At 42.0% G+C, this 26283-nt stretch overlaps 1 protein-coding gene across 1 annotated transcript in view; it reads right to left on the bottom strand.

The window, feature by feature from the left end:
• Positions 1-16378, bottom strand: part of LOC140724680 (CD5 antigen-like) — a 46868-nt gene extending 30490 nt beyond the window's left edge. The window contains exons 1-2 of the mRNA XM_073039105.1: positions 16228-16378; positions 15008-15202 (exon numbers count right to left, since the gene is read on the bottom strand). Of these exons, the coding sequence (XP_072895206.1) occupies positions 15008-15202; positions 16228-16378 (346 nt within the window). The remainder of the gene's footprint in view (positions 1-15007; positions 15203-16227) is intronic.
• Positions 16379-26283: the final 9905 nt, after the last annotated feature.

The raw sequence follows: 26283 nt of genomic DNA, 5'->3' as shown, positions 1-26283 counted from the left end.
TGTAATAAATCTGGTCAAGAAGAAATAAAAGCCTATAAAAGATTCAGAGATCTGGAAGATTCTAATGCGAACAGGGAGGGGCTTAAGAAGGATATTAGGAGAACTAGAAGAGACCTTGGTGGGCAGAATTATGGAAATCCTCAAGGCATTCTACAAGTATATGAAGAGCAGGAGGATAAAACCTGAAAGAATAGAACCTATAAAATGCGACTGTTGGAAAGTTTGTACGGCACCGGAGGAAATAGAAGAGGTACTTCATGAATACTTTACTTCAGTTTCCATGGCGATAATAGTGACGACTTGTAGCAGAGTGAAAAGTTTGAGCATGTGGATATTAAGGAATAGGATGTGCTGGAGCCTTTGGAAAGCATCAAGTTGTATAAGTCGCCGGGCCCGGATGAGATATACGCCAGTTTACTGTGGGAGACGAGGGAAGAGATTGCTGAACATTTGGCAATGGTCTTTGTGTCATCAACCGGGAGGGGAGAGTTTCCAGAGGATTGGAGAGTTTCGAATGGTGCTCCTTTATTCAAGAAAGGGAGTAGAGATAGAACAGGTAATTATAGACCAGTGAGTCTTACCTCAGTGTTTGTTAAGGTGATGAAGAAGATACCGAGAAGCAGGATTTATGAACATTTATAGAGGAATAATATGATAGGAATAGTCAGCACGGCTTTGCCAAGGGCAGGTCGTGCCTCACGGGCCTGTTTGAATTTTTTGAGGATGTGACCGAACATATTGATAAAGGAAGAGTAGTAGATGTAGTATATAAGGTTTTCTTCAAGGCTTATTCAGAAAGTAAGGAGGATCCAAGGGAACATTACTTTGTGGATCCAGAACTGGCTTGCCCACAGAAGGTAAAGAGTTTCTTGTAGACGGGTCATATTCTGCATGGAGGTCGGTGACCAGTGGAGTGCCTCAGAAGTCTGTTCTGGGACCCCTACTCTTCTTTTATAAACGACCTGGATGAGGAAGGGGATGGATGGGTTAGATGGTAAATGGTAAGACTCTTGTCAGTGTGGAGGAGCAGAGGGATCTTGGTATTCGAGTCCATAGTACCCTCAAACAGCTGCGCAGGTTCACTCAGTGGTTAAGAAAGCGTACCGTGTATTGGCCTTCATCAATCGTGGAACTGAATTTAGCAGCCAAGAGGTAATGGTGCAGCTATATAGGACCCGAGTCAGATCCGACTTGGAGTACTGTGCTTAGGTTTGGTCGCCTCACTACAGGGAGGATGTGGAAGCCTTCGAAAAGATGCATAGGAGATTTACATAGTCGTTGCCTGCATCGGGGAGCATGTCTTATGAGGATATGTTGAGTGAACTCGGCCTTTTCTCCTTGTTGCAACGGAGGAAGAGAGGTGGCCTGATAGAGATGTATAAGATGTTGAGAGGCGTTGATCGTATGGATAGTCCGAGGCTTTTTGCCAGGGTTGAAATGGTTGCCTCATGAGGATACCAGTTTACGGTGCTTGTGAGTAGGTACAGAGGAGATGTCAGGGGAAAGTTTTCTTTTTAAACAGAGTGGTGAGTGCGTGGAATGGGCTGCCAGCAAAGTTGTTTGTCGTATCAAAGATACGATAGGTTCTTTTAAGAAACTTTTGGATAGGTGCATGGAGCTTAGATAATTGGAGGGTTATATGTAAGCCGAGTAATTTCTAGGGTAGGGACCTGATCGACAAAATCCTGTTGGCTGAAATGCCTGTATTGTGCTGCAAACTTTCTGTATTTCTATGTTTCTTTTTTATCAGTTATATAAAGAGTAAAATTGAGTTGAAATTTGATATTGGAACACTGGAAGTGATGCTGGTGAAGCATTAATGGGTAACTTAGAAAAGGCAGATGAATTTAATGGGGGTACTTTACCTCTTAGCATAATGGGTATGAGCTAGCGAAGGTAGAAAGAGGATGATTTGGCAGATAAATGCCTGGTTGAGAAACAGGTCCGGGGACATTTCTTCAGGTTCTTGGATCTTTAGAATCACTTCTCGGGGATCAATGTGCTGTACAAACGGAACTGGTTGCACTTGAACGCGAGAAGAATCAATATTTTCGCGGTCTGCTTTGTTGGAGCTGGGGAGAGTTTAACGTAATATATCGGGGGGTGGGGAGTGTTGACCGGAATGAAGGGACTGAGGAGAGGACGGACAATAAAAAAGGAAGATAGCGTGCAGTCTGACTGTCTGGAAGGGCAGGCAGATGATGAGAGAAAATTGCAGCCGGAAGAGTATAAGTGCAAAATCAAAAGGAAAAAGACAAACTTTTTAAAAAAAAGCCCTCAAAGTGTTATGTCTCAATGTACAGAGTTTACGAAATAAGGTCGATGGTTTTCTTGCACGATTAAGGATAGTGTGGCCACCACTAAATCATGGCTGAAGGATTGTTGTAGTTGGGAGCTGAATGTCAAAGTCTACACGTTATATCTCAGTAATTGGAGGTTAGCCACAGGGGCTGGTGTAGCTCTGCTGGTAAAGAATTACATCAAATGTGTGTAAATCTATGCCATAGGATCATAGAACCATAAGCTATAGGAGCAGTAGTAGGCCAATCGGCCCATCGAGTTCAGAAGATGTTGAAGCCGTAGGTGGAGATGGAAAACTACAAGGGTAAATTGACTCTGATGGCAGTTATATACAGGCCTCTCAACTGTAGCTGAGACCTGGAAAACAGGTAACAACAGAACGCAGAAAAGGTAGCAAAAGGACAATGATATGATAGTCATGGAAGATGTTAACATGCAGGTCAATTGCGAAAATCAGATTGGAATGGATCTGCAGTTAATAAGTTTGTCGAATGCCTACAAGATGGCATTTTATACAGTTTGTCGTTGAACCTACTAGATGATCAGCAATTCTGGATTATGTGCTATTTAATGAACTGCAGCTGACCAGGGAGCTTGAGGTAAAAAGCCATTAGGAACCAATGTTAAGAATATGGTTGAGTTCAACATGAAATTTGATAGGGTGCAAGTATATTACGATCTATCAGTATTTGAATAGAGTACATCAAATTGCAGTGATGGGAGAGAGGATTTACCCAAATTACATTGGAAGGAAATTCCGGCAGGGATGACAGCAGACCAGCAATCACGTGAGTTTCTGGGAAAAATGAGGAAGGAGCAGGCAGATATATTCCAATAACGAATCGATACTCAAAAGACAAAATAGTACAACAGTGGCTAACAAGGGCATTAAAAGCTAAAGCAAAAACAAAAGAGAGTGCACGGACTAAAGCAGAAATTAGCATAAAGATATTAGATTGGGAAAATTTTAAAAACCTACAGAGAGCAACTAACAGAATGATTAGAGCTGAAAAAGATGCTATAGAAAGCATGAAAGCAAACAGTATCAAACTGGATCGTAAAAGCTTTCTGAAGTATGCAAAAAACAGAGGAGTGAAGTGAATGGATAGAGGATCGATATAAAATTATTCTGGATAAATAATTTCGAGAGACAATGTGTTAGCAGTTGAACGAAATGAATATTTGGCATCAGTCCTTACTGTGAATGACAGTAGCAGTGTGTCAGAAGTGTAATGTGTGGAGGACGAGACGTGAGTGCAGTTACTATTACGAGACAGAAACTGCTATAAATGGTGGAAGACCTAAGACCATAAGACTATAGGACATAGGAGGAAAATTCTGCTCTCATGCCACTGCAACTTAATTTACTCCATTCAAATACAGATAGGTCAGACTTTGGACCAATTGGCCCATTGGGACTGCTCCGCCATTCAATTGTTTGATCATTTTTCTTTATTTCCTCCTCAACCCCGTTCTCGCCCTTAGAAACATAGAAACATAAAAAAGAACATACAACAGAAAACAGGCCCTTTGGCCTACAAAGCGGTGCTGAACACATCCCTGCCTTAGAACTACCTAGGCTGTATCCATAACCCCCTATATTTCTAAGCTTTATCTACTCATCCAGGAGTCTCTTATAAGACCCTGACATCTCCTCTGTACCTACTCGCAAGCACCGTAAAAGTATACCCTCTCGTGATAGCCATTTCAGCCCTGGGGAAAAGCCTCTGACCATATACTCAATCCATGCCTCTCATTAACTTGTACACCTCTATCAAGTCCCCTCTGATCTTCTGTCGCCCCAAAGAAAAAAGGCCGATGTCACTCACCTTATTCTCATAAAACCTGCGCCCCAATCCCAGCAACATTCTTGTAAATCTCCTCAGCACCCTTTCTATAGTTTGCACATGCTTCTTATAGTGAGGCGAACAGCATTGAGCACAGAACTCCAAGTGGGCTCTGACCAGGGTCCTTTATAGTTGCATCATTACCTCTCGGCTCTTAAACACAATCCTACGATTGAAGAAGGACAATGCACCTTATGCCTTCTTAACCAGATAGTCACCCTACGTAGCAGCTTTGAGTGTCCTATGGACTCTGACCCCAAGATTACTCTGATCCTGCATACTGCCAAGGGTCTTACCATGAATGCTATATTCTGCAATCATATTTGACTTAAAAAAATGTCACCTCATGTCACCACCTCACACTTATCTGGGTTGACCTGCATCTGCCACTTGCAGTAGGCAAGATCATTTCCAGAGCCTCAGCAATCTCCTCACTTGCTCCTGCAGTAGCCTGGCGTACATTTCGTCCGGTCCCGGCGACTTCTCCAACTTGATGCTTTCCCAAAGCACCAGCACATCCTCTTTCTTAATATCTACATGCTCTGGTTTTTCAGTCTGCTGCATTCATCACAACAATCACTAAGACCCCTTTCCATAGTGAATACTGAAATAAAGTACTCGTTAAATACATCATTAAGTTTTTGCTCAGGTTTACCACTGACACATTTGATAGATCCTATCTTCTTATCCTCTTGCTCTTCACAAACTTGTAGAACGTCTTAATGAGTCATAATCAGAATGAAGGCCGGTGGCCAATGGTGTGCTTCAGGGATCTGTTCTTGGAACCCTACTCTTTGTGATTTTTATAAATGGCATGGCTCTGGAAGTGGAGTGAATGGGTCAGTAAGTTTGCTGATGACACAAAGGTTGGAGGTGTTGTGGGTAGTGTGGAGGGCTGTCAGAGCTTACAATGTGACACGGATAAGATGCAAACCTGGGCTGAAAAATGGCAGATCGAGTTCAACCCAGATTAGTGTGAATTGGTTCATTTTGCTAGGTCAAATATGATGGCAGAATATAGTATTATTGTTAAGATTATTGGCAGTGTGGAGCATCAGAGGGATCTTGGGGTCCGAGTGCATAGGACGTTCAAAGAAGCTGCGCAGGTTGACACTGTTAAGAAGGCGTATGGTATATTGTCGTTCATCACTCGTGCAGTTGAATTTAGTATTCAAGAGGTAATGTTGCAGCTATATAGGACCCTGGTCAGACCCCACTTGGAGTACTGCGCTCAGTTCTGGTCACCTCACTACAGGAAGGATTTGGAAGCCATAAACAGGGCGCAGAAGTGATTTACAAGGATGTTGCCTGTATTGGGGAGCATGCTTTATGAGGACAGGTTGAGTAAACTCGACCTTTTCTCCTTGGAGCGACGGAGGATGAGAGGTGACCTGATAGCGGTATATAAGATGTTGAGAGGCGTTGATCGTGTGGATAGTCGGTGGCTTTTTTCCAGGGATGAAATGGTGCCACAAGAGGACACAGGTTTAAGGTGGTGGGGAATAGGTACAAAGGAGAGTCAGGGTTAAGTTTTTCACTCAGATAGTGGTGAGTGCGTGAAATGGGTTGCCGGCAAATGTGGTGGAGGCAGATAAAATAGGGTGTTTTAAGAGACTTTTGGATAGGCACATGGAACTTAGAAAAACAGAGAGCTATAAGTAAGCCTCGTAATTTCCATGGTTGGGAACTGCTAGGCACAATTTTGTGGGCCAAAAGGCCTGTATTGTGCTGTAGTTTTTCTATATTTCTATGCTTCTAAGTAGAACCACACTTTGCCGTCAATGGGCAAGCTAGTTCTGGATCCACAAAGCAATGTTCCCTTGGATCCCATGCTTCCTTACATTTCTGATAAGCCTTGCATGGGGAACCGTATAAAAATGCATTCCTAAAATCCATATACGCCTTATCAACTGCTCTACCTTCATCAGTGTTCTTGGTCACATCATGAAAAAATCCACGCAGGCTCGTAAGGCACGATCTACCTTTGTCAAAGCCAAGTTGATTTTTCCTAATCATAGTATGTCTCTCCAAATGTGCATAAATCTTGCCTCGAAAGATCTTCTCCAGCGGCTTACCAACCACTGAAGTAAGACTCGCTGGTCTATAAATTTCTGGGCTATTTCTACTCCCTTTCTTGAATAAGGGAACAACATCCGCAACCCTCCAATCCTCCGGAAACTCCCTCGTCCTCATTGACAATGTAAAGATAATTGCCAGAAGCTGAGGGATCTCCTCCCTCACTTCCCACAATAGTCTGGAGTACATACCTTCCGGTCCAGGTGACTCATCCAAACAGATTCTTTCCAAAATCTCCAACGCATCCACTTTCTTAATATCTACATCCTCAAGCTCTTCAGTCCACTGCACGTCATCCCTACAATCGCCAAGATCGTTTTCCGTAGAGAATTCTAAAGGAAAGTATTCATTAAGTATATCCGGCGTTTCCACCGATTACATAAGCAGTTTTCCATCGTCTCATTGATTGGTCCCGTTCTCTCACGTCTTATCCACTTTCTCTTCACATACTTGGAAAATGCCTTTGGATTCTCTTTAATCCGGTCCGCCATAGTTTATGTTGGCCCCTTTTGGCTCTCCTAATTTCATTCTTACGCTCTTTCCTGCTAGCCTTACATCATTTAGATTCATATCATTACCTAGTTTTTTCAGCCTTTCGTAAGATCTTCTTTTCTTCTTGACTGGATTTGCAACGGCCTTTGTGCACCATGGATCTTGTACCCTACCACTTTTACCATGTCTCATTGGAACGTATCTACTCAGAATCCGACGCAAATAGCCGCTGAACATTTGCCACATTTCTTCGGTAGTTTTCCCTGAGAACATCGGTTTCCAATTTATGATTCCAAGTCCCTGCTTGATAGGATCTTAGCTTCCCTTACTCCTAATAAAGTGTTCCTAAATTTTCTGTTCCTATTCCTCTCCATTGCTATGGTAGAAGAGATCACTATATCTAAAATGCTCTCCTACTGAGAGACCTGACACCTGCCTAAGTTCATTCTCAATGCCAGATCTAGTACAGCCTTTATTCTTGTAGGTTTATCTTCCTGAACTCACCTAACAAACTCCACCCCATCTAAACTCCTCACTCTAGGGAGATGCCAAACAATATTTGGGAAATTAAAATCTATCAGAACAACAACCCTGTTATTATTACCCCTTTCTAAAATTTGTCTCCCCATCTGCTCCTCGAAGTTCCTGTTACTTTAGGTGGTCTGCAAAAAACACCCAGTAGCGTTATTGACCCTTTCTATGCCTGACGTCCACCGACAGAGACTACATAAACAACCCCTTTTCATTCCTCTTTTTCCGGAGCCCTGACACTACTTCTGATCCACTGTGCCACACCCCAACCTCTTTAGCCTCACCACCTATCCTTTCTGAAACATCTAAAACCCGGCTCTTAAAGTAGACATTCCTGCCTCTGCATCATCCGAGTCTCTGTAATGGCCACAATATCATAGATCCAAGTGCTGATCCATGCTGTAAGCTCATCCGCTTTATTTATGATACCCATCGCATTAAAATGGACACATCTCAAACCGCCAGACTGAGCGCGTCCTTGATCTTTCACCTGCATTTCCTCCCTTTCGCACTGTCTCCAAACTTTCTCTATTTGTGCGCCAAACTCCTTTTTCTCCGATACCTCAGTTCGGTTCCCACCCCCAACAATTCTAGTTTAACCTCTCCCTAATAGCCTTAGTAAACTTTCCCACCAGGATATTTGTCCCCCTCGGATTCAAGTGCATCCCGTTCTTTTTGTACAGAATATATATGCCCCAGAAGAAGTCTCAAAGGTGCAGAAATCTGAATCCCTGCACCCCCCCTCCAATCCCTCAGCCACGCATTTAACCTCTACCTCATTCTATTCCTATACTCATTGTCACGTGGCACAGGCAGTAATCCCGAGATTACTATCTTTATGGGCCTGCTTTTCAACTTCTTTCCTAACTCTCTGTAGTCTTTTTTTCAGGAGCTCCTCCCTTTTCCTACCTATGTCGTTGGCAACCTTTTTGTACCACGACTTCTTGCTGTTCTGCTTCCCATTTCAAAATATCGTGGGCTTTCCCCCGTAACCTTTGATGCCATTTCCATACAAGAACCTATCGATATCTACCTTAAATACACCCAACGACCAGGCCTTGCTGCATGTGGCAACAAATTCCACTAATTTACTCCCCTTCGGCAAAAGAATATTTTCCGCATCTCGGCTTTGAAAGGGCGCCCCTCTATCCTGAGGCTATGCCCACTTGTCCTATACCTTACTACCATGGGAATAATTCCTATCCACGTATATTTTGTATAGGCCTTTAAACATTCGAAAGGATTCAATGAGATCGCCCTTCATCCTTCTGAATTCCCGCGAGTGCCTACCCAGAGCCATCAAACGTTCCTCTTTTGATAACCCTTCCATTCCTGAAACTATCCTTGCGAAACCGCTCTGGACCCTTTCCAATGAGAGCACAATTTTTCTAAGATGAAAGGCCTAAAGCCGTTCACAATTCTGAAGGTGTGGCCTCACCAGTACTTTATAAATCCTCAACCTCACATCCTTGATCTTGTATTCTAGATCTCTTGAATGACTGCTAGCATGGCATTTGCCTGGCTTATCACCGACTCAACCTACAAGTCAACCTTCAGGGTGTTCTGCACAACGTCTCCCAAGTCCCTTTGCATCTCAGTTTCCCGTATTTCCTTCCCATTTAGATAATAGTCTTTTCATTTATTTCTACTACCAAAGTGGATGACCATACATTTTACAAAATTGTATTTCATTTGCCACTTTTTCCTATTGTCTTCATCTGTCTAAACCCTTCTGCATCCTACCTGTTTCCTCAAAACTACCTGCCCTTCCACGGATCATCGTAACATCAGCAAATTTGGCATCAAAACCATCTATTTCATCATCTAAATTATTTACCAATACCTTACAAAGAAGTGCTCCCAACACAGATGCCTGCGGAACACCAATAGTCCAACGCTTTAACCATGTTCGTAACTTTCATCTAATGCCAGGGGCTCGTAACTTGGTAAGCACCTTGGTAAGCGTGGCAACTTGTCAAAGGCCATCTGAAAGTCCAAATACACAATATCCCCTGCATCTCCTTTATCTATCCTACTTGTAATCTCTTCAAAAAATTCCAAAATGTTCGTCAGACAGGACTTTCCCCATAAGAAACCATGCTGACTTTCTACTACATTGTCCTGTGTTAACAAGCACTCCATCACTTCCGCCTTAACAGTTGACTCTGACATCTTCCCGTCCACTGAGATCAGATTAAGTGGTCTATAATTTACTTTCTGCTGTCTTCCTCCTTTCTTCAAGAGTGGAGCAACATTGTAACTTTGCAGTCTTCTGGCACCATGTCAGAAGATTAAGTGTGCCTAAGTCACTCGGAGTAGATGAGCTGCCATCGAGGTTCTGAAAGAGTAGGCGTTAAAGACTGTGAAGGGAGCAGCAATAATATTTCAAATATAATTGGACACCATCATTGCGCCAGAAGAATGCAAAAAATAAACCTCCGCTCTTTAAGAAGGGAGGACGCGAGCAGAAAATACATTATAGAATAACCAGCCTGACCTCAGAGGTGGGGAGAATCTTGGAGTGAATTGTCAAGGATGAGGTTATAGAGTACCTTGTAGCACGGGGCAAGATAGGACAATTTCAGTATTGTTTCTTAAATGGAAAATCTTGCATTGCGAACCTATTGGAACATTTTGAGGAAATTACAAATAACATAGATAAAGGAGATTTAGTGGATTTTGTATATTGGGATTTACACACGAAGCTGCTTACCAACTTAAGAGCCCATGGTCTTACAAGAAAGATACGATCAAGGTCAATGCATCGGCTGATTGGTATAAGGCAGCGAGTGTGAATAAAAGAATCCTCTTCTGGTCGGCTGCCAGTGAAAAGTGCTGTTCGCAGGGGTCGGTGTTGAGACTGCTTCATTTTATGCTGCAGATCAATGAATTACATGATTAAGTGGATTTGGTTTTTAGCCAAATCTGTAGATGATACGAAGACTGGTAGATGGGCAGATAGTGTTGAGGAAACTGTTTTAATGCAGAAAAACTTAGACAGATTAGGAGAATGGGCAAGAAAGTGTCTAATGTAATGCAATGTTGGAAAATGCATGGTCATCTACTTTGGTAGGAGAAATACATCTGTAGACTACTTTCTAAACTGGAAGAAGATCCAAAAAATTATTAGATGCAAAGGGACTTGGAATTTCTTGTGCAGGACCCCCTAAAGGTTAGTTTGCAGGTTGAGCCCGTTGTGAGTAAGGTAAATACAATGTCAGCATTCATTTCAAGAGGTTTTGAATCCAAGAGCTGGGATGTGATGCTGAGGATTTGTAACGCACCCCTGAGCCCTCACCTTGTGTATTGTGAACAGTTGTTGTCTTCTCATCTAAGAAACGACATGGTGGCATTGGAAAGGGTCCAGAGGCTGTTCACAAATATGCTTGTTAAAAAGAAAAGTTTATCATACGAGCAACGTTTGATGGCAAAAGAGGACACAGTCTTAGGATAGAGGGGAGTACATATAAAACAGAACGACCAGGAAATTTCATTAACCAGAGTGTTGTGAGTTTGTGGGATTTGTTACCACATGCAGCTGTGCAGGCCAGATGGTTGGGTGTATTTAAGGGGGAGCTTAATCGGCTCTTGATTGGACCTTTGATAAAGGTAACGGGGTGAAGGCCAGGATTAAATGGCGGAGTACACTCGCTGGGCCAAATGACCTAATTATGCTATTATATCATGGGATTATGGTCCAAAGTACTTAGCACCTGCCTTCACTGTGAACGACACTAACATTGTGCGAGATGTCCATGAGTGTAACGGAGCAGAAGCGAATGCCATTGCTATTACAAAGCATACAGTTCTTGGAACGCCAATTGTCTTAAGGTGGATAAGTCCCCTGGAACAGATGGAAAGTATCCCGAGAGAGGTTGCAGCTAACATTACGGAAGCACGAGGCATTACCTTTCCATATTCACTTGCTTATGGTATATTCCCTTAGGGCTACGAAGATTTCAAATGTCATTCCATTCTTTAAGAAGGAAGGAAGGAAACCAAGAAGAAAAGGAAAATATAGGTCTGTAAAGCTAATGTCAGATTTTTTGGGCGTAACTCTTGGAGTCTATTACTGTATTGAGGACGAGGTTTCATTGTAAATGCATATCAATTATAACATAAGTCAAAGTCAACATGGCTTTTGTGAAGGGGAATCTTGCCTGACAGATCTGTTGAAGTTTTTCGTGGAAGTAACAAACAGGTTGGACCAAGTGGAAGCAGTGGATGTAATTTAACTGTATTTGATAAGCTGCCACACATGAGGCAGCTTTACAAGATAAACTCCTATGGCGTTACAGGAAAAATACTGACCTGTATAGAGGAGTGGCTGACAGGCAGGGGGGCAGCGAGTAGAAATAAAAGGTGCCTTTTCCGATTGGCTGCCAGTGACTATCAGTTCTCCTCATGGGTTAGTATTGTCTCTGCTACTTTTCAGGTTGTTTGTTAATGATTTACCTCATGGAATTGATAGCTTTGTGGCAAAGTCGGCCGACGATAAAAAGACGGGGTGGGGGTGGGGGTTGGTGGTGTAGGTAGTAGGAGGAAGCAATGCGATTACAACAGGACGTAGGGGCAAATTAGCAATTCGAAGAATGGGTAGCAAGTGGTAAATGGAATGCAGCGCTGGGAAATATATGATAATGCATTTTGGTAAAAGGAACTGTTGTATGGGCTTTTATATAAATAGGGAGAAATTTGGAATATCAGAGGTGCGGACAGTCTTAGGAGAAAACGTGCGAGACACCCAGAAGGTTAGGATACAACTTGGCAAAGAATGCAAATGCAATGTTGGCATTTATATCAAGAGGAATTGAATATACAAGCAAGGAGATAATACTGAGATTTTATAAGACACTTGTTAGGCCGCACATGTGGTATTCTCAACAGTTTTGGGCCCCAATCCTCAGAAAGATACGTTGTCATCCAAAAGTGGTTCACGAAGATGATTCCGTGAATGAAGGGGTTAACATATGAGGAATTCTTGGCAGATATGGGCCTCTACTCATTAGAATAGAGAAGAGTGCCTAGGGATCTCACTGCAACTTAATAAATGTAGAAGGTATATAAGAGGATGTGTAAAGGATGATTCCAGTGGTTGGGTTGTACAGAGCTCTTGGGCATAGCTTCGAAATTGAGGGTGTAATTTTAGAACAGAGGTAAGGAGGATTTATCTTAGCCAGAGAGCACTGAATCATCTGCCTCTGTATGCGTTGGAGGCGAAGTCCTTGGGTATATTGAAGGTGGAAGTTGATCGATTCCTGATCGGTCATCAAAGGATGTGGCAGAAGACAAATGTCTGAATCAATGTGATCCGGGTTCAGTCATGACGGAATGGTGGAGCAGACTGGATGATAGATAGATAGATAGATAGATAGATAGATAGATAGATAGATAGATAGATACATTATTCATCCCCATGGGGAAATTCAACTTTTTTTCCAATGTCCCATACACTTGTTGTAGCAAAACTAATTACATACAATACTTAACTCAGTAAAAAGATATGATATGCATCTAAATCACTATCTCAAAAAGCATTAATAATAGCTTTTAAAAAGTTCTTAAGTCCTGGCAGTAGAATTGTAAAGCCTAATGGCATTGGGGAGTATTGACCTCTTCATCCTGACTGGCCTAATTCTGCCTCTCTCCCTATGGTCACGATAGATTCATTGATACTTTAAACGCTTGTTTAAAATGGTTTACATTTTATGCAATTTTCCACAAATTTGAAATTCGTTCATCTTTTTACTCTAACCTTCACTCATTTCTGCCCTGACATCTCAAGCATCATGAAGAAATATATGGAGATACCTTTTCTGTCATTCTAATTTTTTAAATCTTGGCTCATACAAAAACCTCCAGCACAGACGGTCCCAGGACCGACTATGGAAGGAGAAATGCTAGACATAGATAAAGCGTCCATATCCCGTTAAACTGTTAGAGTTACAGAAACGCCAGTAAAAGTTCCACTAATCTCAGCCTTGAGAGGGTAGGAATACACTAAGAACATAGGCTGTACACAACCTGTTCGTCTAGTTACCATCCGGGAAGCGGTACAGCAGCACCAGACTCCGGGACAAATTCTTTCACCAGGCCATCAGACTGATGAACTCACGCTGACTTGAATGTACTCAATATTACATTGACTGTTCTATTTATCATAAATTATTATATATTACTATGATTTGCATAATGCATATTTAGAAACATAGAAATATAGGAAGCCTACTGTGCAATAGAGGCCCTCCGGCCCCCAAAACTGTGCCTAACATGTCCTTACTATAGAAATTACCTAGAGTTACCCATCGCACTCTATTTTTCTGTGCTCCATGGACATCTCCAGGAGTCTCTTAAAAGACCCTGTCGTATCTGACACCACCACCACTGCCGGTGGTCCATTGCACGCAATCCTCAGTCTCTGCATACAAAAAAAACTTACCCCCGACCACTTCTCAGTACGAACCTGCAAGCACCATAAAAGTATGCCCTCTCGTGCTAGCCATTTCAGCCCTCGGAAAAAGCATCCGACGATCCACACGATCAATGCCTCTCATCATCTTATACACCTCAATCAGGTCATTTCTCAACCTCTGACGCCCCAAGGAGAAAAAGGCGAATTCACTGAATCTGTTCTCATATGGCATGCTCCCCAATCCAGGCAACACACTTGTAAATCTGCTATACACACTTTCTATGGTTTCCACATCCTTCCTGTTGTAACGAGGCCAGAACTCTGTACAGAACACCAAGTGGGATCCGGGCAGGGTCCTATATAGCTGCAAAATTACCTTTCGGCTCCTAAACACAATCCCCGATATGATTAAGACCAATGCACCGTATGCCTTCTTAACCACAGAGTCAACCTGCGTAGCATCTCAAGATCACTCTGATCCTCCACACTGCCAAGAGACTGACCGTTAATACTATATTCTGCGATCATATTTGACCTGCCAAAATGAACAACCACACAATTATCTGGATTATCTGGTAGATGGAGACGTAACGTAAAGGTTTTTACTTCTCATGGAGTAAAGGATGTACGAAGTAAATTCAATAATTAAAATGATATAGTCGAATTATCCGAGCTTATTTCATAATCTAAATGGTGACCGCAGTCCTATCTTTGAGCAAAAATTAATTAATAAAAGTAACAAAACAAATTCGACACCTTCTGAAAAGAAAGAATAACTATATCTTCATTCCCTTCAGCCTCCATCGCTTTAGAGAGAAAAGTTTTCCCACCCTCTCGTGTCCTATATTCCAGCTCGCACCTGATAAAACTTTTCTGCAATCTCTTCAAAGCCTCGCCATTCTTCCTCAAATGGATCGACAAAAACTGTTTGTAATGTTCCCCAAGTGGCCTAACCAGTTTCAAAGTTTCAGTATGAGTTCCTGAATGTACACATCAATGCCTCGCCTGATTTGAACACTTTGTCCCTGAGTGATAAAGAGACCGATTTGTTCAATTCCTTGAACAGTAAAATCTTCACTTCACATAAAACTGAACCTGAAGAATTACAGTTAAATTAAATAGTAACCTAATGGTCCAATAATGTTTTTCTTTTGTTTTGTTATGATGTTGCCTCCATGTTCAATTTCTATCTAGAATACCAGAAGCAGAAAATTACCGGAACAAACAACACCGGCTGTTTCGTTATCTTTCGAGCAGTTAGAGTGATCCAAGTACCTCCATTCACACTTCCAAAAGTTAGTCTCGGTACCATTGCAAAGAGATTCTTTTTGCAGCATAGGCCGTTTACCAGCTCCAAATTGCGAATTTCCTGTTGCAGAGACGGCGTCACCGCATCCAAGGTACTTGCATAGCACTTGAGCGTCATTCATTTCATAATTGCGTCCACAAAAACTGAAGAAATTGTTTTCGAAAATACTGGCCTCCACTCTGCCAGCACAAGGGCTGCCTCCATCTGCTAGTACCACATCCCGATCAACTAAACCTTAAAGAAAGAAAACATCAAGTTACCTTTTCCTTAAAAATACGGCGTTATTGAAAAATGAATTGCGTTTTGCACATAACTTGTTCACCCGACAGTAATGATTGCACCAATGCCATGACAGGACGACATGGAAAGCAGGCTGCTGCCCATTGAGAAAGCGCAATCTCTCCGTACCAGCTGACAAATCTTAAAGAACGGAATGGGCGCATACTTTTTGGCACGAGTAGCTTTGAAGTAGTTGCCAGTCAGAGTTTAACTCAAAGTACAACTACCAGAACATACAATATAGAACATAAAAATCAACAGCGCATTACGGGTTATTTGGCCTACAGTGTTGTGCCGACCATATATACTACTCTAGAATCTGCCCAGAATCAGCCTACCGCAGAACCTCCTATTTTTGGAAGCTCCAGGTTCATATCGAATAATCTCTTTTAAGACCATATTATATCCGTCCTCGCCAACATCTCCGGCTGTGCATTGCAAGCAGCAACTGCTCCCTATGTGAAAAAAAACTTATCCCTAACATACCCTCTGTAACTACTTCCAAGCTCCTTAAAACCATATCTCGTCGTGTTAGCCATTTCAGCCCAGGGGAAAAAAGGCCTCGGGTTATACACGATTACATGACCAATGCCTGTCATCATCCTATACACCTCTATCAGGCCACCTTTCATCTTCTGTCGCGCCAAGGAGAAAAGGTCAAATTCACTCAACCTATTCTCATAAGGCACGCTCTCCAATCCAGGCAACAACTATGTACATCTCTGTACCCTTTCTATATTATCCACATCCTTCCTGCAGTGAGGTAAACAGACTGAACACAGTATTCCAAATATGGTCGAATTAAAGTCTTATATAGTTGTAAATTTACCTTACTGCTCTTGAACTCAGACCCACGGTTGGTGAATGCCAACATATCATAGCCCTTCTTAACAACCTTATCAATCTGCTCATCAGCTTTGAGTGTCCTATGGATACGACCCCAAGATCTCATAGCTGCTCAACACTGCCAAGAGCCTTACCATAAATACTATATTCTGCCTTCACATTTGACCTGCTAAAATGTACTATTTCACACTTATCTCTGTTGAACTCCATCCGCCACTTCTCTGCCCAGTTCGGCAAGCTGTCGATGTCCCACTGTAGCACTGGACAACCCTCCAGGATATCCATAACCCCCGCAACCTTTGTATCATCAGCAAACGTTCTAACCCACCATTTCTTCATCCGGGTCATTCATAAAATCACAAATAGGAGGGATCCCAGATCAGATCCCTGTGTAACAGTTCTGTTCACAGACCCCATGCAGAATACGAACCATCCACAATCAGCCTTTGTCCTCTGTGAGCAAGCCAATTCTGAATGCACAGAGCAAGGTCTCCTTGGATCCCATGCCTCATTACTTTCTGAATGAGCCTTGCATGGGGGAGCTTATGAAATGTCTTACTGAAATCTATAAACACTACATCCGCTGCTTAACATTCATCCGTATATTTTGTTATACCCTCAAAAAAATTAATCAGCTTGTAAAGCACAACATACCCTTGACAAAATCATGCTGACTATCCTTAATCAGATTATGTCTTTACGAATTTTCATAAACCCTGCCTCTCAGAACCTTATCCATCAGTTAGCCCACCACTGAAGTAAGACTCACTTGCCTATAATTACCTGCGCTATCTCTACTCCCTTTCTTGAACAAGGGAACAACACTTGCTACCCTCAAAACCTCCGGTACTTCTCCCCTCTCTATTGATGTTGCAAATATCATCTCCACAGGCTAGGCAATCTCATCTCCTGCTTTCCACATTAGCCTGGGGTATATCCCGTCCAGTCCTTGCGATGTATCTAACTAAAGGCTTTTGAAACGTTCCAGAATATTCTCTTTCTTAATGTCTCTATCATCAAACTTTTTAGTGAGCTGTACGTAATCCCCACAAAGGCCAAGGTCCTTTCTGCTGGTGAATTCTGAAGCAGGGTATTGATTAAGTACGTTCCATACCTTCTCTGACTCCATGCACACGTTACCACTGATACCCTAGACCTGTACTATTCTCACACGGTTCTTCCTCTTGCTTTTCGCAAACTTTTAGAAGGCCTTGAGGTTTTCCTTAGCTTTGCTTTCCCAGGCCTTCTCATGACCCCTTCGGGCTCTTTTTCGTTTCTAAACTCCTTCCTGGCAACCCTGTAATTTTCTAGAACTCTGTCAGTATCCAGTTTCTTCACTCTTCTGTATTCTTTTCTTTTCAGAAAGATTTCCCACATCCTTTGTACATCATGTTTCTTTTATCCTATCATCCTTTCCCTCCCTCAATGGAGTATATCTATGCAGAACACTATACAAATATCCCTAAAACATTTGCCACATTTTTGGCTTACATTTTCATAACAGCATCTGCTCTTAATTTATGCTCCCATTTTCTTGACTAATAGCATCATATTTCGCTTATCCCAATTGTCTTCGCTTACCACTCTTTATCGCTAAGGTAAAGGAGAGAGTGCGGTGGTGAAAACGCCCAAAATGCTCTCCCAACAAGAGATCTGATACTTGATCAAGTACCGCCTCTCCTCCAGTTGGCATATCTGCGCAAAGCGTCAGGAGTCCGTCCTGAACACATCTAACAAACTCCAGTCCATCTAAGCCTCTTGCTCTAAGTAGATGCCCGTCAATATTTGGAAAGTTTAAATCTGCCATTACAACAACTCTATTATTGCTTCACCTTTCCAGAATTTGCTTCCCTATTAGGTCCTCGGTAGCACTGTTACTATTGTGGGATCTATGAAAAACATCCAGTCGAATTATTTCTGCCTTTCTGACTTCCACCTATACGGAATCAGTACATAATCCTTCCATGCCTTTCTCCTTTTCTGCAACCGTGGCACTATCCCTGAATAGCAATGCCACCTTCCCACCTTTTTGTGTCATTCACCCTGCCCTTTCTGAAACATCTAAAGCCCGGCACACTTAGCAGCCATTCCTGCCTCTGCAACATTCATGCCACCCGTCATTAATCCACATATTGATACACGCCCTAAGTTCACTCGCCTTGTTTATGATATTCGTTGCAGTAAAATAGCGCATCTCAAACATCAGGCCGAGTGCAGATTTGCTCTATCATTTGCCTACCCTTCCTCAGAAACTCCCTATAAGCGTGTCTAATTGTGCACTAACCGCTCCTTCCTCTTCCATCTCGCTTTGGTTCCCACACAACTGGAAATCTAGTTTAAACCCTCCCCAATACATTAGCAACTTCCCCCACCCCCCCGCCTGGATATTGGTCCTCCTCGGATTCATGTTCTACCTGTCCAGCTCAGCACTTTTCCTCGTAGTTTTCCCAAAAGCCTTCCTTGTTAAGTGGCTACAGCTGCAAGACAGCGGGAGTTTGAGACCAGAGATTTCCTTCTTCAACATGACCGACCAATCAGGCTAATCTGCCAACAACGACTGATTTTACGGTACTAGTGATCCATGCTCGTCGCTGCCCCTGTCCATACGAACGGTTCTGCAGGGCTTAATCGCTGTGCGTCACTTCAACGCCAGGAGCAGCACTTGATTGTCAGAGGCTATATGAGATGCAAGCCATGGAGTGCCTTTAGTAGTTAGTGAGATCTCATCTCACTACCCTCGTTCGGGATTGAAGTTTACATTTCAAAGATGTTCCAAATAAATTGCTTCTGGAGTTATCAGTACACAAATGGTGAAATTTCAAGAAATCAAAAGACAAAGGAAAACTATACTCCCTCCATGTATCCTCACATTAAATACGGACCACGTTCTATAGTTTAACCCAGGCTTCTGAGAGATTCCTGTTTTGAAAAAGCAGTACTTCCGTTCTTTCTGAATATTATCGACACTTGAGAAACGACGTGCAAGAAAGTAATACTCTGACAGTGGAAGGGAATTGCCAGAAAACAATTACCCTTTGAATATAATGCATATTATTCCAGTACGCTGAATTCAAACACTGAGCTCGACGATGAAACGGCTATTGCAGAGAGTCCAATCGAAGGCACTAGTACCTCTTGCTCAAACCAGGAAGCCTTTCTCGGTCCACGTGATAAACTTCCTGAATTTTTCGCTTCGGTATACGATAGAATTTACAAAAAAAAAGGTGGAGGCTTCAATTAAGTGTCCAAGTTAACAGGTTATCAGTTGTCTTACAACGAGGATAGACTATTATCCATCTATATTTGTAGCCACTCATCAAAAAACTATTATAAGCAAACACATGGAGGATATATAGCGTAACCGAGTCAAAAGAGACGGAGGAATACGAAGGAAGCTTCTCAAAGATAGCAACGAATTAATTATCCGTTGCAACAGACATGGTGTGGCTGCACACACTTTTTGCCGATAGGTCCATCTTGAACAGAATTTCTTATAGCTGAATGAAGTTGTTCCGATATTTACGGTTTATGTGTTGAAACGGAGACATGCAACATAAACGATGAACCAGATAATATTACATCTGACCTCACCTAATGAGTGATTTCTGTCTCTGGAGTAGGTACTCTGTCCAGAAAGGGAACGCTAATATGGCGAAGGGTAATGGTGTCAGGACTGCTTGCGCTGACGCTCCCAGCCTGCGCATGCAGACACCTCACAGTGTCCCCGCAACTAATAGCCTTCACCTGCCGCTCGTACCAGACTGGTCACCTGCAAACTTTTTAACTTAAGTTCTCATCGACAGCCCTGTCAGGAAATGTAGAGGCCAATTGACACGAATGTCGAGCAGAGAAAACGATTTAGCAGTAAAAAATAATTTTACGGATAGACGAAAAGATAGCAAGTCACGAAGGACAGCAGACAAGGGTGAGCAGGATTAAATACAACAGGAAACAGGGTAAAATTCATGTAAGTAGAGACAAAGGAGCAACTGATGAACACGGACAGCGACTTTTGAAGGCGGTTGGAGATAGTGATCGAAACAGCCACACCAGACAGAATGGACTAGCCGAAAACACAAACCTAAAATTCCAAATAAAAAATACAAGATCTATTGAAAAGTGCCGCACATGGCAGTCTATTTTCTGTGTTCTATATGAGATGAATAGCGAAATTTATGTCATAGTCTACTTCTTTCATATTCTGTTTATCGGTTCTGTTGGTTCCCATGACTATGGAGCTAATGGAAGAAATTCAGTTTGAGAGAACGTTACAAAACCTATGGACGAGTTAAAATCCAGTGATCAATGTTAGGGGATGAGAATGTTAAACAGAATTGCAGGGAGCAAATACCATTACACATGATTGCTACGGTCGTCCCAGATCGGCAGTCCTGCATGTTCGAAACAGTGAACGAACACTCCGACAATGAATTCTCGGTTCCCTTGCACTGAAGTATATTCAGAACAGGTGCGCCTCCGGATGAAATAGGTACGTATGCCGAATGGTCATAAGACCCGCATCCAGTCTCTCTACAGACGATTTCTCCATAGACTGCATGCCATTGCATGCTACAGACGGCCAGCCACTGACTTCGGTATTTAATTTGTAATTCTCCTACGCAACGTCCACTGAATCCTGTCAGTCTCACATCAGCGAAATCTAAATAAAAGAAAGGACAATAGGTGATTATGGAACCTGTGTTATAATTGCCTTAGTCGCAAAAATTAGTTTGCCTAGTATTCGGCAGATGAGCGAAATTACGGCCCGCAATGGCGTTAGTTTTCGCTACAGCAGCACTTTGGGAAAACACCTCTTCTTCTTTGATTTAATCCTCTGTGACTCTGCGGCAAATCTAGCACTGCAGAAAGTATAGACTGTCTACTGCCTGCTCATTTTCGCTGCAATTCTCAACGCTAAACGATTATATATAGAGTCTGGGGAAAGAGAATACATGCGGGGGAGATATAATACCAGGGTTATTGCGCGGGTGACATGCAGGTTAAAATATTAAAAATGGTGTCAGTTCCATTCCAGTAGACATCCCCACTTTCAATTTAGCAGTTCCTTTCAACTCTATCTAGTGTATAAACTTAGTGTCCACTTAATATGTCCAAGGGTAGAATCCGCCGTTGTCCTCTGCTGCTGTAGTCCTTGTATTTCAAAGTTCAGTGTGTTTGCGTTCAATGATGCTCTTCTGCGTAATATTGTCCGAATGCGTGTTTAATTAAGTTACGGCCTCTGTCCTGTCAGATTGAATCTAAACTGCCCGCTGTCATTAACAATTCGTTTATTGGTTTGCTGCTCATTGGACGCTTTCGTTTTGTTTTTCACACGTTTCTCTGTGAATTCTGTAATCTGTTGTGCGTACCTTCCCAGGAGACCAGCAGGTTCTAAGGTACACAGGCTACGTCTTCTGACACCAAGAATCTTTCATCGGTCAAAGTCCAAATCATATTCCTTCCCCATTCTTACATTTGGTTTTAAAATGTTGACCAATGTTGTGTAAATCTCTGCATCGAGTTGCCACTTCTTAATGGCTGATTAGATATTTGAATTATCGAGCACGTATGCAGGTGCGCCCAATAAAGTGACCACTGGATGTGTATTGGTTGAGACAAAAACATTCACTTCACATCCGGCTCTCAGAGCAACTCCATTAGAACTAGGGGACATTGGCTCAAGATTCAGGAGAGAAGATTTAGGAAGGAAATGAGGAGAAACTGTTTTTTCCAGAGAGTGGTGAATCTGTGGAATTTCTGCCTAGGGAAGCAGTTAAGCCTTCTTCATTAAATATATTTAAGAAACAGTTAGCTGAAAGGTTCTATCGGAAGAATTTATAATTTATTATTACAATGGGATTAGGGCCCTTTACTTAAGATTAAACAGGATTGGGAGCAAGAACTCAATTTGACTTTTATATGGGAGGATTGGGCGCGGATACTGAAGTTGGTTAACTCTTCCTCGGTCTGTGATAGCCATTCACTGATTCAATTTAAAATTGTACATCGTTACCATTAGACAAAAGAGAGACTTTCTGAAATATTTCCCAATGTCGACAAGTATTGTGATAAATGTAAAACTGAGATAGCTACACTGATACATATGTTCTGGTCATGTTCTATATTAAAACCGTTCTGGAAGTGAGTCTTTTCAACAATTTCTAAAGCACTTAGAATCAATTTATAACCTAATAAATTGAGTATGCTTTTTGGAATAATTCCTTAAAATATTCATGGTATTTCTCTGTCTGACCAACATGTTATTGCTTTTGTTACATTGATAGCTCGGACGGCCATTTTGTTGAAATGGAAGCATATATCTGCTCCTACTTTGTCACAATGGTTCTATCAAGCGATGTTGTGTCTCAGTTTGGAGAGAATTAGAAGGCGAACCTTTGAAACTTTATTTGATTTTGAGAAGAGATGAGGCTCATTAGCTCGTTACTATTATTTCAGTTAACTGACAGATTTCCTCCACGATCTAAGAGTAAATTTTGTTTTGATATATTTTTTCTTCTTGTTGGCGGTTTGATGTTTATTTTTAGAAGTTTTCTATATGACGCATGGCTCCGGGGTTGTGTCCTCAGTGGGTTCTTTTTTCTCACTTTAAGATAATATTTTTTGAGGAATTGTAAGTGTTGTTACTTCGATGTACATGTGTACTTTGGATGATGATGATGATGATGATAATAATAATAATAATAATAATAATAATAATAATAATAATAATAATAATAATAATAAAGATTTGTAAAGAAAGAAACACTTAGATAGGTTTTTACATAGTAAGGAAATTAAGCGTTATGGGGAAAAGGCAGGTAAATGGAGCTGAGTTTACCAACTGATCAGCCATGACCTTATTGAATGGCGGGGCAGGCTCGATGGGCCGGATGGCCTACTCCAACTCCTATTTCTTATTTTCTTATGTTCGTAATAGACAGCCACCAAATCGAACCAGTCGTATGTTTTGTAGTGGCAAGAACAGCTGTTTTTGTAGAACGGATAATAATAATAGAACAGAATAGGAAGTCGAGGTTCCAGTTGTAGGGAGAGGTACAAATATCCAGATCTGGAGCTTTTCGATTATAATTGAAGGAAGGAGGGTTTGCAGACGAAGCTGTAGACAACAGGTGGCAGCTTGACAGAGCTATTTGTCTAGTCCATGTGATGCAAGGCTGCGTGTAGAACCACTGTGGTTGTGACACCTCTCCCAAAGGAGATGTTCTTGTGAAGTTCTTCATAAAATAGACGTAATTGTTATTGAGATTTTGTTAGAAACATCATTCCTACTGAGGCATAGGCCATCAACAGCAGCTCGCCACCGTCATCTGTCCTGGGCCAGATTTAACTTGTCCCAAGGTATAACCCATCTTCGAAGATACTACATCTGCCTCCAGAGCTCCGGAGATTCGTTGGCTTTTCTATAGCCTCTGGGTTTTTACGAGATGGCTTTCCTGGGCTTGTGCTCAACCATCGTCCATTCACATCCAGGCTTGGGACCGTCTGGGCGGCATTATTTTCAATGGGAGCTACTTAGTTACCGGGCAACTTGAAGTGTAAAGATTAATTATTTCGAAAGACCTGTTTTCCGCGTTGTATCTCGTTATCATACAATGACGAACACATATATTCTTCAAAAATATTGGAAACACAGATCGTTAACTTCATCTCTTATACACAAACATCAAGTACAAAGAATAATTCATGGTATTTTTTTCAGTCTCTCGCTGGAAAGTATGTCGTTTCTGAGGTAAGGATAGCAAACGCGTTCATAATATACTCGATGGAGCAAGATCGGAAGACGTGTTAACTCTGGAGCAAATCATCTACAAAATAGCCCCCAGACAGCATTACTTTCCTAATTGTTTGCTGACCCAAAATGTTAGCTTACAGGAACTCTGGTAAAAGGGCAGATTGGTTATTTTAACATTTAATGTGAGGGTATTTTGAATTATTCTGCGTTTCAATCTTCCAATGTATATTCATGTTTCTATTACTCACTTGCATTTTAATCTCAGTGAATATTTCTCCACCCTCCCATAAGCACTAGCATCTTTTTCAGTTAGGCCTGGTACCGTCCAATTCATAATACTACTTAGGCATATCCCATTAGTGGGAACAGGTGTTTGAGAAGCTTTTAAATACCAGAAGAATGGTTCCTGATCCTGCGCTCGTACAGTTGCATTTAAAATTTTCTCCCACCGTGGGAACACAGGAGAGATCCACCGACGAGAGGATCCAGTCCCCAAACTTGCGCGGAATCCAGCGTGCCCGCTGCATCCAATGCATTAATAAAAATAAAATAACCTCAAAGAAAACACAAAGATATATAAATACTTGAGATTAGTTCGCATGTATTGTCTGATTGCATGTGCAATTATTTGCATTCCAACCTTTCCTTACAATTTCCAATATTGTCCCCACTCCAGAGTTTTTCCAGCTGAAAAAGCAACATAGAAAACCACAGAGCAGGAAGAGACCCCCTGGTACACAATGACTGAACCATCTATTATGTCACATTAAAATAATTCCACTTGTCTCTATTACTTGCCTTTTCATACGCCTGTAAAAAATTCCTACTCATTGTCTGGCAATGTTCTCCAGGTATTTAGGATTTTCACTAGAACATTACAATATTGGAATACTACAACACAGTACAGTCCTTTGAACCCTCGATGTTGTGCCGACCCATATATTCCTTAAAAAATACTAAACCCACACTACCCAATAACCCTCTATTTTTTATTTCATCCATGTGCCTGTCCTAAAGGCTCTTAAATACCCCTAATGTTTTGGACTCCACCATCATCACTGGCAAGTCATTCCAGGCACCCATAACTCTCTGTGTAAAAAAAAACTTACCCCTGATGTCTACCCTAAATTTCCCTCCCTTAACCTTGTACATATGCCCTCTTGTGTTTGCTATTCCTGCCTTGAGATACTGGCTGTCCACACTATATATGCCTCTCAGAATCTTGTAGACCTCTATCAGGAACCACCCCTCATCCTTCTACGCCCCGAAGAGAAAAGTCCCAGCTCTGCTAACTTTCTCTCATAAGACTTGTTTTCCAATCCAGGCAACATCCTGGTAAATATCCTCGGCACCCTCTCCATAGCTTCCACATCCTTCCTATAATGAGGTGACCAGAACTGAACACAATACAGGAAGTGTGGTCTCACCAGAGAATTGTAGAGTTGCAACATGACCTCTCTACTCTAGAACTCAGTCCCCCTATTAATGAAGCCTAGCATCCCATAGTCCTTCTTAACTATCCTATCAACCTGTGCAGCGACCTTGAGGGATGAATGGATTTGAACCTTATGTCCCTCTCTCTGTTCATCCATACTCTTATGTAACCCTGTAGTCAGGCTTCTGGTTTGTCCTTTCAAAATGCATCAGCTCCCACTTATCCTTATTGAACTCCATCTGCCACTTTTCTGCCCAAATCTCGATCCTGTCTATATCCCCTTGTAACTTTCGACAACCCACAGCTCCATACACAACTCCTCCAATCTTCGTGTACACGCAATTTACTCACCCACCCTTCCGACTGTTCATCCAGGTCATTTATAATAATCACAAAGCGCAGGGGTCCCAGGACAGATCCTTGTGGGTCTCCGCTAGTCACCGACGTCCAGGCAGAATACATTCTTTCCACTACTATCCTCTGCTTTCTTCCTGTAAGCCATTTTTTTAATCCAAACAGCCAAGGTTCCACTGATCCAATGCCTCGTGACTTTCTGGATGAGACTCTCGTGCGGGACGTTGTCAAATACCTTGCTAAAATCCATGAAGACCACATCTACCGCCCTCCACTCATCAAGTTCTTTTCTTACCTCTTAAAAAAACTCATTTAGGCTCGTGAGTCACGTCATTCCTTTCACAAAGTATTGTTGATAATCCTTGAGTAGGCTGTAATTCTCCAAATGCTGGTAGATCCTATACTTAAGAATCTTTTCCAATAGTTTGCAGACCACCGACGTAAGAAGCACTGGTTTATAGTTCCCAGAATTCACCCTATTATCTTTTTTTTTAAATAAGAGAACTACATTTGCCATTCTCCAATGCTCCGGCACCTCCCCTGCAGCCAACGAGAATTCAACGATCATAGCTACTGTTCCAGCGATCTCTTTTCTCACTACCCACAGCAACCTGCGGTATATCACGTCCGGCCATGGGGACCTATCAG

Source organism: Hemitrygon akajei, chromosome 3, assembly GCF_048418815.1.
Source record: "Hemitrygon akajei chromosome 3, sHemAka1.3, whole genome shotgun sequence".
Classification (NCBI taxonomy): Eukaryota; Metazoa; Chordata; class Chondrichthyes; order Myliobatiformes; family Dasyatidae; genus Hemitrygon; species Hemitrygon akajei.
Note: the sequence above shows the minus strand (reverse complement) of the source record. Positions and strands in the feature narration are given on the sequence as shown.